The sequence below is a fragment of the Pollicipes pollicipes genome, unplaced genomic scaffold, assembly GCF_011947565.3.
Source record: "Pollicipes pollicipes isolate AB1234 unplaced genomic scaffold, Ppol_2.1 Scaffold_4295;HRSCAF=5057_pilon_pilon_pilon, whole genome shotgun sequence".
In the NCBI taxonomy this organism is placed as follows: domain Eukaryota; kingdom Metazoa; phylum Arthropoda; class Thecostraca; order Pollicipedomorpha; family Pollicipedidae; genus Pollicipes; species Pollicipes pollicipes.
This window is the reverse complement of record NW_023596461.1, coordinates 22,190,718-22,203,490: the sequence shown is the minus strand read 5'-3', so window position 1 is coordinate 22,203,490 and position 12,773 is coordinate 22,190,718. Positions and strand designations below refer to the sequence as shown.

General features: G+C 56.1%; 1 protein-coding gene across 1 annotated transcript in view; it reads right to left on the bottom strand.

Annotated features, from left to right (window-relative positions):
* Positions 1–1,103: 1,103 nt before the first annotated feature.
* The window catches only part of LOC119097306 (balbiani ring protein 3), a 55,402-nt gene continuing 43,732 nt past the window's right edge, over positions 1,104–12,773 (bottom strand). The window contains exons 17-20 of the mRNA XM_037220354.1: positions 6,518–6,613; positions 5,634–5,768; positions 3,987–4,224; positions 1,104–1,831 (exon numbers count right to left, since the gene is read on the bottom strand). Coding sequence (XP_037076249.1) covers positions 1,753–1,831; positions 3,987–4,224; positions 5,634–5,768; positions 6,518–6,613 — 548 coding nt within the window. The 3' untranslated portion in view covers positions 1,104–1,752. The remainder of the gene's footprint in view (positions 1,832–3,986; positions 4,225–5,633; positions 5,769–6,517; positions 6,614–12,773) is intronic.

Genomic DNA, 12,773 nt, shown 5'->3' with positions numbered 1-12,773 from the left:
CGCGGGCACACGGTCCCTGCCTTGACCTGAGCTTATCACAGGCTGCCCAGAACAGCAGCCCCTTAGCGTCTCAGCATCCCATGCTCGTACTGTTCCCACGGCGTGTCAGTACATCACTGCACACCGCGTCCGGCAACGCCGCTTTCGTCACAGGGCGTCACCGATCGTCACCGGCAACGCTCCGATGACGTCACGGCGCCGGACGAAGGGGGGTGGGGGGCGGGGGTTATAAAAAGGGTCCGGACGTGACGATCGGCGCATTGTCAGTCCAGTCCGGTCAGCCGCGCGAGCGGGGTTCGTGGAGGGCGTGGTGGCAACATGAGCTCGGTCGCAGTCCTCGCCTGTGTCGCCGCCCTGGTGGCCGTCGGACTCGGCGCGGACGCGGATGTGTTCTCGATTCACGTGCCGAGCGAGCCCAGTGGCCTTTATGGGCTGCCGCCGACGCGCCCGTCCCCATCGGCGTCGTCCCGTCCCGATCCGACCCTCCAGCACAGCCAGCAGGATCAAGAGCCGCGCCCCCCCCCCCCCCCTGACGTCCCGTTTCAGGGGTCCCCACGGGGACAGAGCAGGGCTTTCCGCTCCAGGCGCCCGGGACGGGGACGCGGCAGGGAGGGGATGAAAGACCCTGCTCCGTCTCTACGTTTCGCTTCCTAGTCAAGGGACTTCCCACGGGTAAACGTGAGTAGGGTTGAGGGGAATCGGCAGGTATCTGGGCTGTCCCCAGCTGTTACCAGACGCTCCCGGGGCCTTGCTCGAGGTCACACGGGTGGGGGCTCTCCAGTTTTAGCTCAATCCTTGTTCGTCTCCCCATCAAAGGGTTCATTGCAGGAACCGAGCAGGACGGGTCGGAGCAAGGCGTCTGTGTTCACTTCAATATCCCCCACGCCTTCATCCCGAAGCCAGTCGCGAGGGACAAGGAGGTTTAACCCAAACAGATCGTCTCTTTCTACACGGGTCGCCTTTGCAAACTCACAATTGATGCAACATTCTCGCGAACGGGGCCATGTTGACATGCAGTTATCCGCTGTTGGTTTGTCATGGGATGACCCAAGTTTCGTCAAACAAGCCGGCTTATTGCAAAACTATATTAAAAATTACTCTTAAGACAGCCTCCCTTTTGTTCACTTTTTTCCTCGGCGTATTCTCCCGTGCCGCGACATTCACATATAAACACTATGCTGTGACCAGAGCTAGATACTGATAAATATATGCACGCATTGTAACACGTTTTTTAAATGGTAACATGTTCGGTGGATGACATTCTAGTGCGCCGGCAAGCGGGCATTAGAAATAGTCAGTGCACACGATATCACTATAGTGACTTTTGACGTATCACAAAGCAGCTAAAATATGTTTCCCTTAATATGCTAGCTTATTCCATACTCTCTCGTGCGAATACTTTGCCGCCTCGATTGCAGGCATTCCTCTCGGTCTCCACGATGGCAATGCCCGATAAAAGAAAACAGTGCTGCGTTGCCCAATGGGCAAAAGAACCAGATTCTAAACGGCTATGAAGGCGTAAAATGAAGCACCACCAGGTTTCGGCGCAGGACTGTCGTCACTAAAGTAAATTCAGGTGCGATGACCAAAGGTCAGAGAAAGCTAAGTCACCCGAAAAGCCCAGTATCCAACAGTCTACGGGAGAGCGCATAATTCAACCGTGTCATTGACACCGCACACCGCCAAAACACTCGCTATCAATAAATAAACTTCGTCGTCTTCTGCTATGTCGTCGCTTCAGCGGATGCCAAATCAGAAGAACTTCTTGGGGTTTTGCTTGGCCACTACAGCCAGCTCGAGCTCTTCATCCTCTTCGAATATCGTGTCGTCACTGTGGGCAAGCAAAATATCAGTCCTGGTTGTCATGGGTATTCGATGACCCGAGATTCCTACATGAACGCGCATGGTCTTATAGACTGACAGCGCAGAAACTGATCCAGCGCGAATTATGCACTGGGACCGCGCACTTCAGGGCAACGATGTTCTGGGCAGACCTAAACAGAGGGTTGGCCCTAACCCAGTACGGCCGATAATACGATAAACTGCCATGGGGTCCTAAATCGACCTTCCTGGGATGCTATTAAGCTGCCGGTTATGGATACTATGGAGTGGGCTTAGGCGATTTGTCGGGATCTAATCTACATGTGGACATGAGATCTAATATATATAATGGAAGCCAATGTGTCTTGTCAATTCATGCTAAAGAGAGAGGAAGAAGAGCTGAATGTAAAAGGATGATGGACTATCACGCAGAGCTTTTAGGAGTTGGGGGTTCCGGATCGTTTACACTATCATGAATAAGAGTTTGGGCACTGTTATGGCAGTTTTAGTCGTAAAGAGTTTTGTCGCGCGCCCGGCTGGCCGACTGAATACCACGCGCTCGTTGGAGGGGGGGGGGGGCGGTCAATCTGACCACCGCCCTAAGGTCTCAAAATCAACGGAACTAGGGACACCAAATTCATGAGATGGATTGCCCTGCGTGTAAATTCGCTTGTGTCAAAATTTAAGATTCCTAGGTCATGTTCTTCGAGCCACATTTGGTCACACAAGGTCGAAATCTAGATCGGTGTTCAAAAGTTCCCCGACCTCCCCATGTAACCGCCTTGAATCTGGATACTAGTCCTGAGCGAAAGGCCAATGATGTTCATTTCAGGTTAATGACCTTGTAAACCTTAAGAAGGTCATGGTGACCAAAAACTTACTGGACTGTTTTGGTTTTGTTTTTATTTGAATAAGCGTCCAGAATTACGCTAGGCGCATTGCTCCTAAGACAAACCATTGACCTGGACGACTTCAAGTCAGTGCCCTAATCTAACCCTTAACTCTGATCCTTAAGATGTTCATGGAAGATGTGTGCTGCGGGTCGCTGGGACTAATTAATTTGAATCGAGCATTGGAAATTACCCACGGAACAGCATTCCTAATAAAAAGCAGGTTGGTTTTTACCTCAATCTGACCATCATGTATGCCATAAGGTCGAAACGAATTGTATTTATTCCATATTCTATTATTTGATTTTCAGACTATCTCAGAGATGCATGGCTTTAACACTCCGTTATCACATCCTGTTGGAGGATTCCCCAGGAACCGTCTTCGCTTTCAGCGCCTGACTTTGACCTGCCATAGGTCAGCGACAGTACAGGGCAATTACCCCATTGTTTATACCAAAACACCTCCTGTTCAATTTCTTATACCGAAGCAAAGTTGTGCGTGGCTATGCCACGGCTTTCGGGAATAATTCTGAAAAACTTTGCATGGAGAGGGCAAAACGACCACCACCCCCGACCTGAACGTGTGTCGACAGACAGCTTGGAAATGTTCGACGTGATTATTGAATCTAAACTCCGTTTAATTACTTTTCTATAAGTTAATTTGCGCAACAAGCCATCGGGAGCTAACTGTGAAACAAAAATCGAGTGATAGCAAATAGCACGCATCATTTCTATGCCTAACTATTAACACCGGAGAACGGATGATGTGGTGCTGCGCCATAATCGCCCTCATACAGTGTTAATACTCTGGTATATCATAACCAGGAGCATTGCAGACATCAACAAACCTGTGAAGAATAAAATCAGAGTTCAATTCTGCCAACTGAATTCACTTGAATCCCATAGAGCTCAGCTTCATGTGAAGAGCTGAAAATTCCTCTCAAATCTACCTCGAGCCATCAGATACACAATTAAAAATTTTAGCCTATCACGACTTAGCTCAATGATTACGAAGACACATCTTGAAAAATCTTTGGAGGCTCGAATAACACCGCTTTGTTCCAAAACGGAAATAAAGATAAGCCAATCTCATAATATCACCCACACAAGCAGACCATGCACACCGCGTCCGTAACAAAGAAGGCAAGACCAAAGGGTCAGGACATGTCAAGACCCTTCCAATGAGACTACTAAGCCCACCTGCCGGTGAGCGTCAGTGACCCACTGCCAGTGGTGCGTTCCACAGCACCCCGCGCCGCCCGGTCTGCTCAGTACCTGTACAGCTGGACGCAGATGGGCTGTCGGTAGCAGCCGCCGCTGGGGCACGCCTGCTTCTGCAGCACGCACACCTTGCCCGGAGGACAGCTCTCGCAGAATGGCGCGGTCCGGCTCACGCAGAGTGGCGAGAGAGGGCACGTCTTGCCCGGTTGGCAGAGGCCGCGCGTTGCCGCGCACCGGGTCTCATCCCCGCAGCGGAACCGCACCGTCCGGCACGGATGCACGACCTCCGGCACTGTCCGGCAGGCGGCGCCACGTTAGGTGGTGGTCGGCACGCCGTCCGGCAGGCGGCACCGCGTTAGGTGGGGACCGGCACTGTTCGGCAGGCGGCGCCACGTTAGGTGGTGGTCGATAGGTGTTATTGGGTGTTCCGGCTACTGCTGTCATTTTGCGTTATGTTTGGTGAGAACGGAACACCTGGGTGATGAGTCGTCTCCAGCAATCTCTAACGAACGGCGTAGATGAAGCACGTGCGCCGGCATTATCTAGTAAGTGGACCAGATAAGGCGTGAACTGTGCCCTCCCGATCGGAGCAATTTACGGCACTGTTCAACAGGTGACACTGATCCTGTGAGCGCGGAGGAAGTGTATATGCGCTCGACACAGATTCCTTGCGTCCTGCAAGCCTAAGTAACTAGTGGCTACTTCATGCTTGTCATTACTGTAAGCCGACCTAAACAAACAAGCCTACAGCAACCGATGCGCTCTAAACTAAATCGTAATCGCCGCTGCATGTTGTATAAGCGCAGTTTGAAAGGCAAGATCCGGGGAAACTGTGTCACCGTCGTGGCGTAGTAAACCGCAGAACCTTTTGCTAAGTACCTTGTATGCGATTTTAATCATTGGCTTAATCAAAGAGTGCAACGTTTGAAATGTACAACAGCGAAACAAATTTAAGGTACCCGGAGCTGCAAAGAACATAGACTTCGGATCTCGTAATCCCAGACTGTCTGACATCGCCGTCCGGACCGTGTCAGATCTGCTCTGACAACGACACATTGCCTTACTCTCTTCGTCTTACTGCGCGTGCACCACTGCCTTACGTCACGCCTTGGGTCTGCTAGCGGCCATGCACCGGTATCCGACCAACATCCTTGCTGTTGAGCAATGTTCCCATGCTGGCCGAATGGCCTGAGGATTTTCCTGAGCTCGTAACGGTTGCAGTGCCTATTCGCACCTAAGCAGTGCGTCGTGTCCTTGAGATCATTAAGTGAGAACCCACTTTCCGGCTTTCGCGAGACTCACTTGTTTTATTTTTACTAAGCAATCCGCAAAATCGGCGAGCAAATTGAGCTGTGCAAATAACATTTAGAGTACGATGACACTGACTAGACTGGAAATGCTAAGTCGAGCATGCATCTAGCTGCTTAGTTCTGTTTTCAGGGAAGTGATGCTCTCTGTCAAATTGATAACTGATTGAACTAGAGTTTAAGGCAATGGGTCTAAAAAATATTTATCTTTCGGCATCATCCGCAACGAAATGAGAATCAAATGAGTTAATGGTCCAGAAGTCGGGCCTTTGTGACATTTTTCGGAACTGACAAATCAAAAACGGCCAAATGACCGAAATGTCCGGCGCCACCGCTCACTGTGACCCGCAGAGCTGTTTGGGCTCGGAGCGGAACACCTACACTCGTGACTCACCTGAGTTCTGACAGGTATGACCACAGCCCGTGTTACAGCACTTGCTGTCGGATTCACAGTTGTAGTCGCTGGTGCACTCTTCGACACATTTGCCCTTGTATCCTTTGGTGAGCTTTGGGCAGAATCCGGGCTTAACTGAAATGAGGTAGCGACGACCACGCAGTGAGTGAATATGCTATGGCTTATCGAACGGTACATCACGCCGCCATGGCCTCTGTGCGGCGAGAACAGCACCGATCCCGGAACGACGAGCGAGATGAGGACGCTCATATTAGCTCCTTGCTCCCGATAATGCCTGGTGTTACAACGCCTGGCAGGGCGTGCCGCTTCACCAGCCGTCAGCAAAAGCAGGTCCTGAGCTCTGTTGTTTTCCTACGTTCGTTTGTATTGCATTCAGTACAGATCAGCGAAAGCCGTCGTCCCGCTGATTTGACTTGTGACATTCTGTGCAGACCAGCGAAAGCCGTCATCCCGCTGATTTGACTTGTGACATTCTGTACAGATCAGCGAAAGCCGTCATCCCGCTGATTTGACTTGTGACATTCTGTACAGATCAGCGAAAGTCGTCATCCCGCTGATTTGACTCGTGACATTCTATACAGATCAGCGAAAGCCGTCATCCCGCTGATTTGACTCGTGACATTCTATACAGATCAGCGAAAGTCATCCCCCTGATTTGACTCGTGACATTCTGTAAAGATCAGCGAAAGTCGTCATCCCGCTGATTTGACTCGTGACATATTAGTGACTCGAGATTGGAGTTTGCCGCAACATGCTTATTCCTAACAAATACCGCCTCATCTCACGATATTTTGCGTCTAAGAGCCAGAAGATCATAAAGCATTGCAATCCCGAAACCGACAGCTTTCTCTTACTAGACTTACCCGGGGGACACTCTTCCTGCGAGCACAGCAGGAACTTGTTGATGCAGGTGCAGCTGTTGCATTCGATGTCTATGATATCCCCGTCCTGCTTGCAGGCTGCAATAGACGGCCGTTGACGTCACTGCCTTGTGGCGGATCTGGCGGCGCCCGAGCGTGACGCCGCAACAGTAACACGACAACGCCAACGCCATCACGACCACAGCGACGGCTGACCAGGGCCGCGCCGTGAGTGCCGATCCCGTCAGGGCCTGACGCTGGTCTGGGGCTCGCCGCGGAGGCCGGCCCGCCGCCACGCGACCGCCGCCATCAAACCGCGCGGCTCGCAGCCCCGCCCCATACAGCCCAAAGCCGATTAGGGCGGCGGGGGAGGACGGCTCGCTGAGCCGACTGAGCCGGGGCCCGGAGGGGCGTAACGACATCTCCGCAGACGCCGTTCGACGACGATCCGGCGCGGTACGGAGCTGCACGACCTTGGGCGGCGAGATTCCGGCGAGATTCCCGCTGGAGACGTCCGCTAACATCGGATTAGCAGCCGCGCCGTGATGAAGACTGCTCGAGTCGGCCGACGTTGCCTGCACCGCTGGGAATGAGGAACGTTATGCATGACAGGATTTCCAGGAAGGTGGTCCAAAGGTGAAAGGCCAAGGTTATTCGAGGAGTTGCATCGTGTCGTCCGGAGATTAGGCAGGCGGACGGGCCGACCCGGTGGATTAGGCTTGTGAGTCAGAGGCACACCAATCGACTGTCAGCGTTTGACTGATGGCCGAAAAAACCGGATTGCATAGCAGCTGACTGCTCGTAGTTGCAATTTCAACGAATTGACGGCATCAAAGCATGTTTAAAAATTTGCTCGATAAATATATAGGGCGAAAACTTTGACATTTTTGACAGCGCGGTAGCGGTGGCCTCGAGTTGTCGGAGATGTCCGGCACGTCACCAATCAAACACACACAAATATCCAGTTCGTTATTTATTTTCGATTTATTTCCACGCTTAAAGCGAGCAAAAATAGGTTGACGCAAGCAGTCATTAGCAAGTTAACGCGAATACGAGTTAAGCACACTTATCGATACCGACCATTCTGGCCACGGAGCACAGCCGGAGGCCAGGGGTCAGTACGGCTCTCACGGTCTAATGAGAAGCCTGCCCTTCCACACGCCTTCACACCATCGCGAAGAAACGTCTAGACCAGCGGAGGAAGGTAGCCAAGGTACTCCTCAAGCTCCTGCTCCACCGTCGGCCTCTTTGTCTTCGGCACGAGCCGCATGCCGAACTTGGGCTCGTAGTCAGGCATGGCGTCAGCGTCGAAGGGCGGCAGCGAGGGGCCGCGATCCGCCATGGCTCGGGCGCGGAGAGGTCGGCAGACGATTTGGACGAGCTGGGACGCGGACGGGTGTCTCCGGTTGGGAGAAAGGTGGACGGGGACGGCGGGGCGAGGGCTCCAGCTTGGCTGCAGCCGGCTGCGGGCCTAGTCTCGAGTCGGGCTCATTGTACGGGGGGTCGTGGTCGCTGTCCCTGTGTGGATTCCCCTCCAGTACCCGGTGACCCCGGTGACCCTGGTGACCCTCCGTCCGGGGCACCTTGGTTCCCTCCACTGCCAGGAGTGCCTGGGGTGCCTAAAGTACCCGGTGATCCTGGTGATCCCCTGCCCGGTGCACCCAGAGCTCCTCCTTTGCCAGGAGTGCCTGGGGTACCTTCAATACCTGGTGATCCTAGTGATCCTCTGCCCGGCGGGGCATACTTGTATCCTCCACTGCCAGCAGTGCCTGGGGTACCTCCAGTTCCCGGTGAGCCTGGTGGTCCTTCGCCTGGAGCAACCGATGATCCTCCGCCGCCAGGAGTGCCTGGGGTGCCTAAAGTACCCGGTAATCTTAGTGATCCTTGGCCCGGCGGGGCATACGAGTATCCTCCATAGAAATAGGTGTCTTCGATACCTCCAGTATCTGGTGATCCTGGTGATCCTCTGCCCGGGGCACCGGGGGATCCTCCTATACCAGGAACGCCTGGGGTACCCCCAGTACCCGGTGATCCTGGTGATCCTCTGCCCGGTGCACCTCGGGATCCTCCGCTGCCAGGAGTGCCTGGGGTACCTCCAGTGCCCGGTGAGCCTGGTGATCCTCTGCCCGGGGCACCCGAGTATCCTCCGCTGCCAGGAGTGCCTGGGGTACCTCCAGTGCCTGGTGATCCTGGTGATCCTCTACCGGGGGCACCCGGAGAGCCTCCTATACCAGGAACGCCTGGGGTACCTCCAGTACCCGGTGATCCTGGTGATCCTCTGCCCGGTTCACCCCGGGATCCTCCGCTGCCAGGAATGCCTGGGGTACCTCCAGTGCCTGGTGATCCTGGTGATCCTCTGCCCGGTTCACCCCGGGATCCTCCGCCGCCAGGAATGCCTGGGGTACCTCCAGTGCCTGGTGATCCTGGTGATCCTCTACCGGGGGCACCCGGAGAGCCTCCTATACCAGGAACGCCTAGGGTACCTCCAGTACCCGGTGATCCTGGTGATCCTCTGCCCGGTTCACCCCGGGATCCTCCGCTGCCAGGAGTGCCTGGGGTACCTCCAGTACCCGGTGATCCTGGTGATCCTCTGCCCGGGGCACCCGAGTATCCTCCACTGCCAGGAGTGCCTGGGGTACCTCCAGTGCCTGGTGATCCTGGTGATCCTCTGCCGGGGGCACCCGGAGAGCCTCCTCTTCCAGGAACGCCTGGGGTACCTCCAGTGCCTGGTGATCCTTGTGATCCTCTGCCGGGGGCACCCGGAGAGCCTCCTCTTCCAGAGTGCCTGGGGTACCTCCAGTGCCCGGTGAGCCTGGTGATCCTCTGCCCGGTGCACCTCGAGATCCTCCGCTGCCAGGAGTGCCTGGGGTACCTCCAGTACCCGGTGATCCTGGTGATCCTCTGCCCGGGGCACCCGAGTATTCTCCACTGCCAGGAGTGCCTGGGGTACCTCCAGTGCCTGGTGATCCTGGTGATCCTCTACCAGGGGCACCCGGAGAGCCTCCTCTACCAGGAACGCCTGGGGTACCTCCAGTACCCGGTGATCCTGGTGATCCTCTGCCCGGTCCACCTCGGGATCCTCCGCTACCAGGAGTGCCTGGGGTACCTCCAGTACCCGGTGATCCTGGTGATCCTCTGCCCGGGGCACCCGAGTATCCTCCACTGCCAGGAGTGCCTGGGGTACCTCCAGTACCCGGTGATCCTGGTGATCCTCTGCCCGGTCCACCTCGGGATCCTCCGCTGCCAGGAGTGCCTGGGGTACCTCCAGTGCCCGGTGATCCTGGTGATCCTCTGCCCGGTGCACCTCGAGATCCTCCGCTGCCAGGAGTGCCTGGGGTACCTCCAGTACCCGGTGATCCTGGTGATCCTCTGCCCGAGCACCCGAGTATCCTCCACTGCCAGGAGTGCCTGGGGTACCTCCAGTGCCTGGTGATCCTGGTGATCCTCTGCCGGGGGCACCCGGAGAGCCTCCTCTTCCAGGAACGCCTGGGGTACCTCCAGTACCCGTTGATCCTGGTGATCCTCTGCCGGGGACACCCGGAGGGCCTCCTCTACCAGGAGTGCCTGGGGTACCTCCAGTGCCCGGTGATCCTGGTGATCCTCTGCCCGGGGCACCCGAGTATTCTCCACTGCCAGGAGTGCCTGGGGTACCTCCAGTGCCTGGTGATCCTGGTGATCCTCTACCGGGGGCACCCGGAGAGCCTCCTATACCAGGAACGCCTGGGGTACCTCCAGTACCCGGTGATCCTGGTGATCCTCTGCCCGGTTCACCCCGGGATCCTCCGCTGCCAGGAATGCCTGGGGTACCTCCAGTGCCTGGTGATCCTGGTGATCCTCTACCGGGGGCACCCGGAGAGCCTCCTATACCAGGAACGCCTAGGGTACCTCCAGTACCCGGTGATCCTGGTGATCCTCTGCCCGGTTCACCCCGGGATCCTCCGCTGCCAGGAGTGCCTGGGGTACCTCCAGTACCCGGTGATCCTGGTGATCCTCTGCCCGGGGCACCCGAGTATTCTCCACTGCCAGGAGTGCCTGGGGTACCTCCAGTGCCTGGTGATCCTGGTGATCCCCTGCCCGGTTCACCCCGGGATCCTCCGCCGCCAGGAATGCCTGGGGTACCTCCAGTGCCTGGTGATCCTGGTGATCCTCTACCGGGGGCACCCGGAGAGCCTCCTATACCAGGAACGCCTAGGGTACCTCCAGTACCCGGTGATCCTGGTGATCCTCTGCCCGGTTCACCCCGGGATCCTCCGCTGCCAGGAGTGCCTGGGGTACCTCCAGTACCCGGTGATCCTGGTGATCCTCTACCGGGGGCACCCAGAGAGCCTCCTATACCAGGAACGCCTGGGGTACCTCCAGTACCCGGTGATCCTGGTGATCCTCTGCCCGGTGCACCCTGGAATCCTCCGCTGCCAGGAGTGTCTGGGGTGCCTCCAGTGCCCGGCGAGCTTGATGATTCTCTGCCCGGCGATTTCTCAGAGGTTGGAATTTTTGCTGTATCGGGTCTGTCAGATTTGGCAGGTGTCGGCGGGGAAAGATCACCGTACGCAGACTGGGGTGGTTTGAAGTCAGAACTGGGCGGCAGGTAGCTGTTCGAAACACCATATCTGGGGGGTTGCGAAGTGCCCGCTTTTGCTTTCGGAGATCTCAGCTGTTGGGCCTTGTTCAGGAACTGGTGAGACTGGTTTTGTTTTGGGCTGTGTGGAGACACCCACATTTTCAGCATTCTCACTGGGCGCGTCTTTAGTAGTCGCAGGTCTTGCAGGATTCTGTTCTTCATCAGCTGCAAGTTCCGGCGTTGTACTTGCAATCTGAGGCGCCGTGATGACGGAATTCGGCACTTTCGCGTCTCCCAGACCATATTCAGTCGGTATTATATCAGCGCCAGGACTTTCGGCGACCGGTGTTCCGAAATCGTCCTCTCCCCCTCGCCACCAGGTACGGGAAGTGGCATGTTGCTGATGAGCTCAGCGCCAGGACTTCCGGCGAACCGGTGTCTCGGGGGACGTTCCAGCGACTGGAGATGAGGGCCTGCCGAGGACAGTGATAGGTGACTTGGCCGGAGAAAAGTCGTCCTCTCCCTCGCCACCAGGTATGGGAAGTGGCATGTTGCTGATGAGCTCAGCGCCAGGACTTCCGGCGACCGGTGTCTCGGGGGACGTTCCAGCGACTGGAGATGAGGGCCTGCCGAGGACAGTGATAGGTGACTTGGCCGGAGAAAAGTCGTCCTCTCCCTCGCCACCAGGTATGGGAAGTGGCATGTTGCTGATGAGCTCAGCGCCAGGACTTCCGGCGACCGGTGTCTCGGGGGACGTTCCAGCGACTGGAGATGAGGGCCTGCCGAGGACAGTGATAGGTGACTTGGCCGGAGAAAAGTCGTCCTCTCCCTCGCCACCAGGTATGGGAAGCGGCATATTGCTAACAAGCTCAGGGACAGGACTTTCGGCGGCTGGTGTTCCGGGGGACGTTCCAGCGACTTCGGGCGTCTTGGCAGCCAAAGGCCTTCCGAGGACAGCGCCAGGTGACTTGGCCGTGGAAATTCCGTCCTCCTCCCCGTCTCCAGGTATGGGAAGCGGCATATTGCTATCAAGCTCAGGCTTGCTGCTGCTGACTTGGACGGATTCTGGTCGCCCTGAGGGTAGTGTGCTTTTAACGGAGGGGAAAGGCGATGCCTCGTCTTCGTCCAACAAGATCTGAGCGTCACCAGGTGCAAAGGTTCGTCGAGATCCCCCGACTTCCGAGCCGGCCGGTGCTTTTCTGGTGTATTCGTTTCCAGCGGCGGGACTTGTGTCGCCAGCGAGCTCAGGCTTAGCATCTTTCGAATACTGTTGTGCATTTTTCAGTCCAGGTAAATCATCTCCATCTTGAGTCTGCGTTTGCGACTTGCGCTCACGTGGGCTAACGCTCTGTTGGATATTCGGTCCAGGAGATTTCACTTCTTCTCCAGATTTATCCAAAACAGACTTTTGCTCTGTTGTCGCCCGGCTTATAGGGAACGGAACATCTGGGGGCTCACTAACGTACCCAATGATCGGGGGTTTGAACTCCTTGTCCGGTAGAAGGTATCCGTCTCCGATGTCTGGGAGCGAAGATCCTGGTCTGCCACGACCACCACCAGATCCTGGCGTGCCACGTCCACCACCGGACCCTGGTGTGCCACGTCCACCACCAGGCCCTGGTGTGCCACGTCCACCACCGGATCCTGGTGTGCCACGTCCACCACCAGACCCTGGTGTGCCACGTCCACCACCAGGCCCTG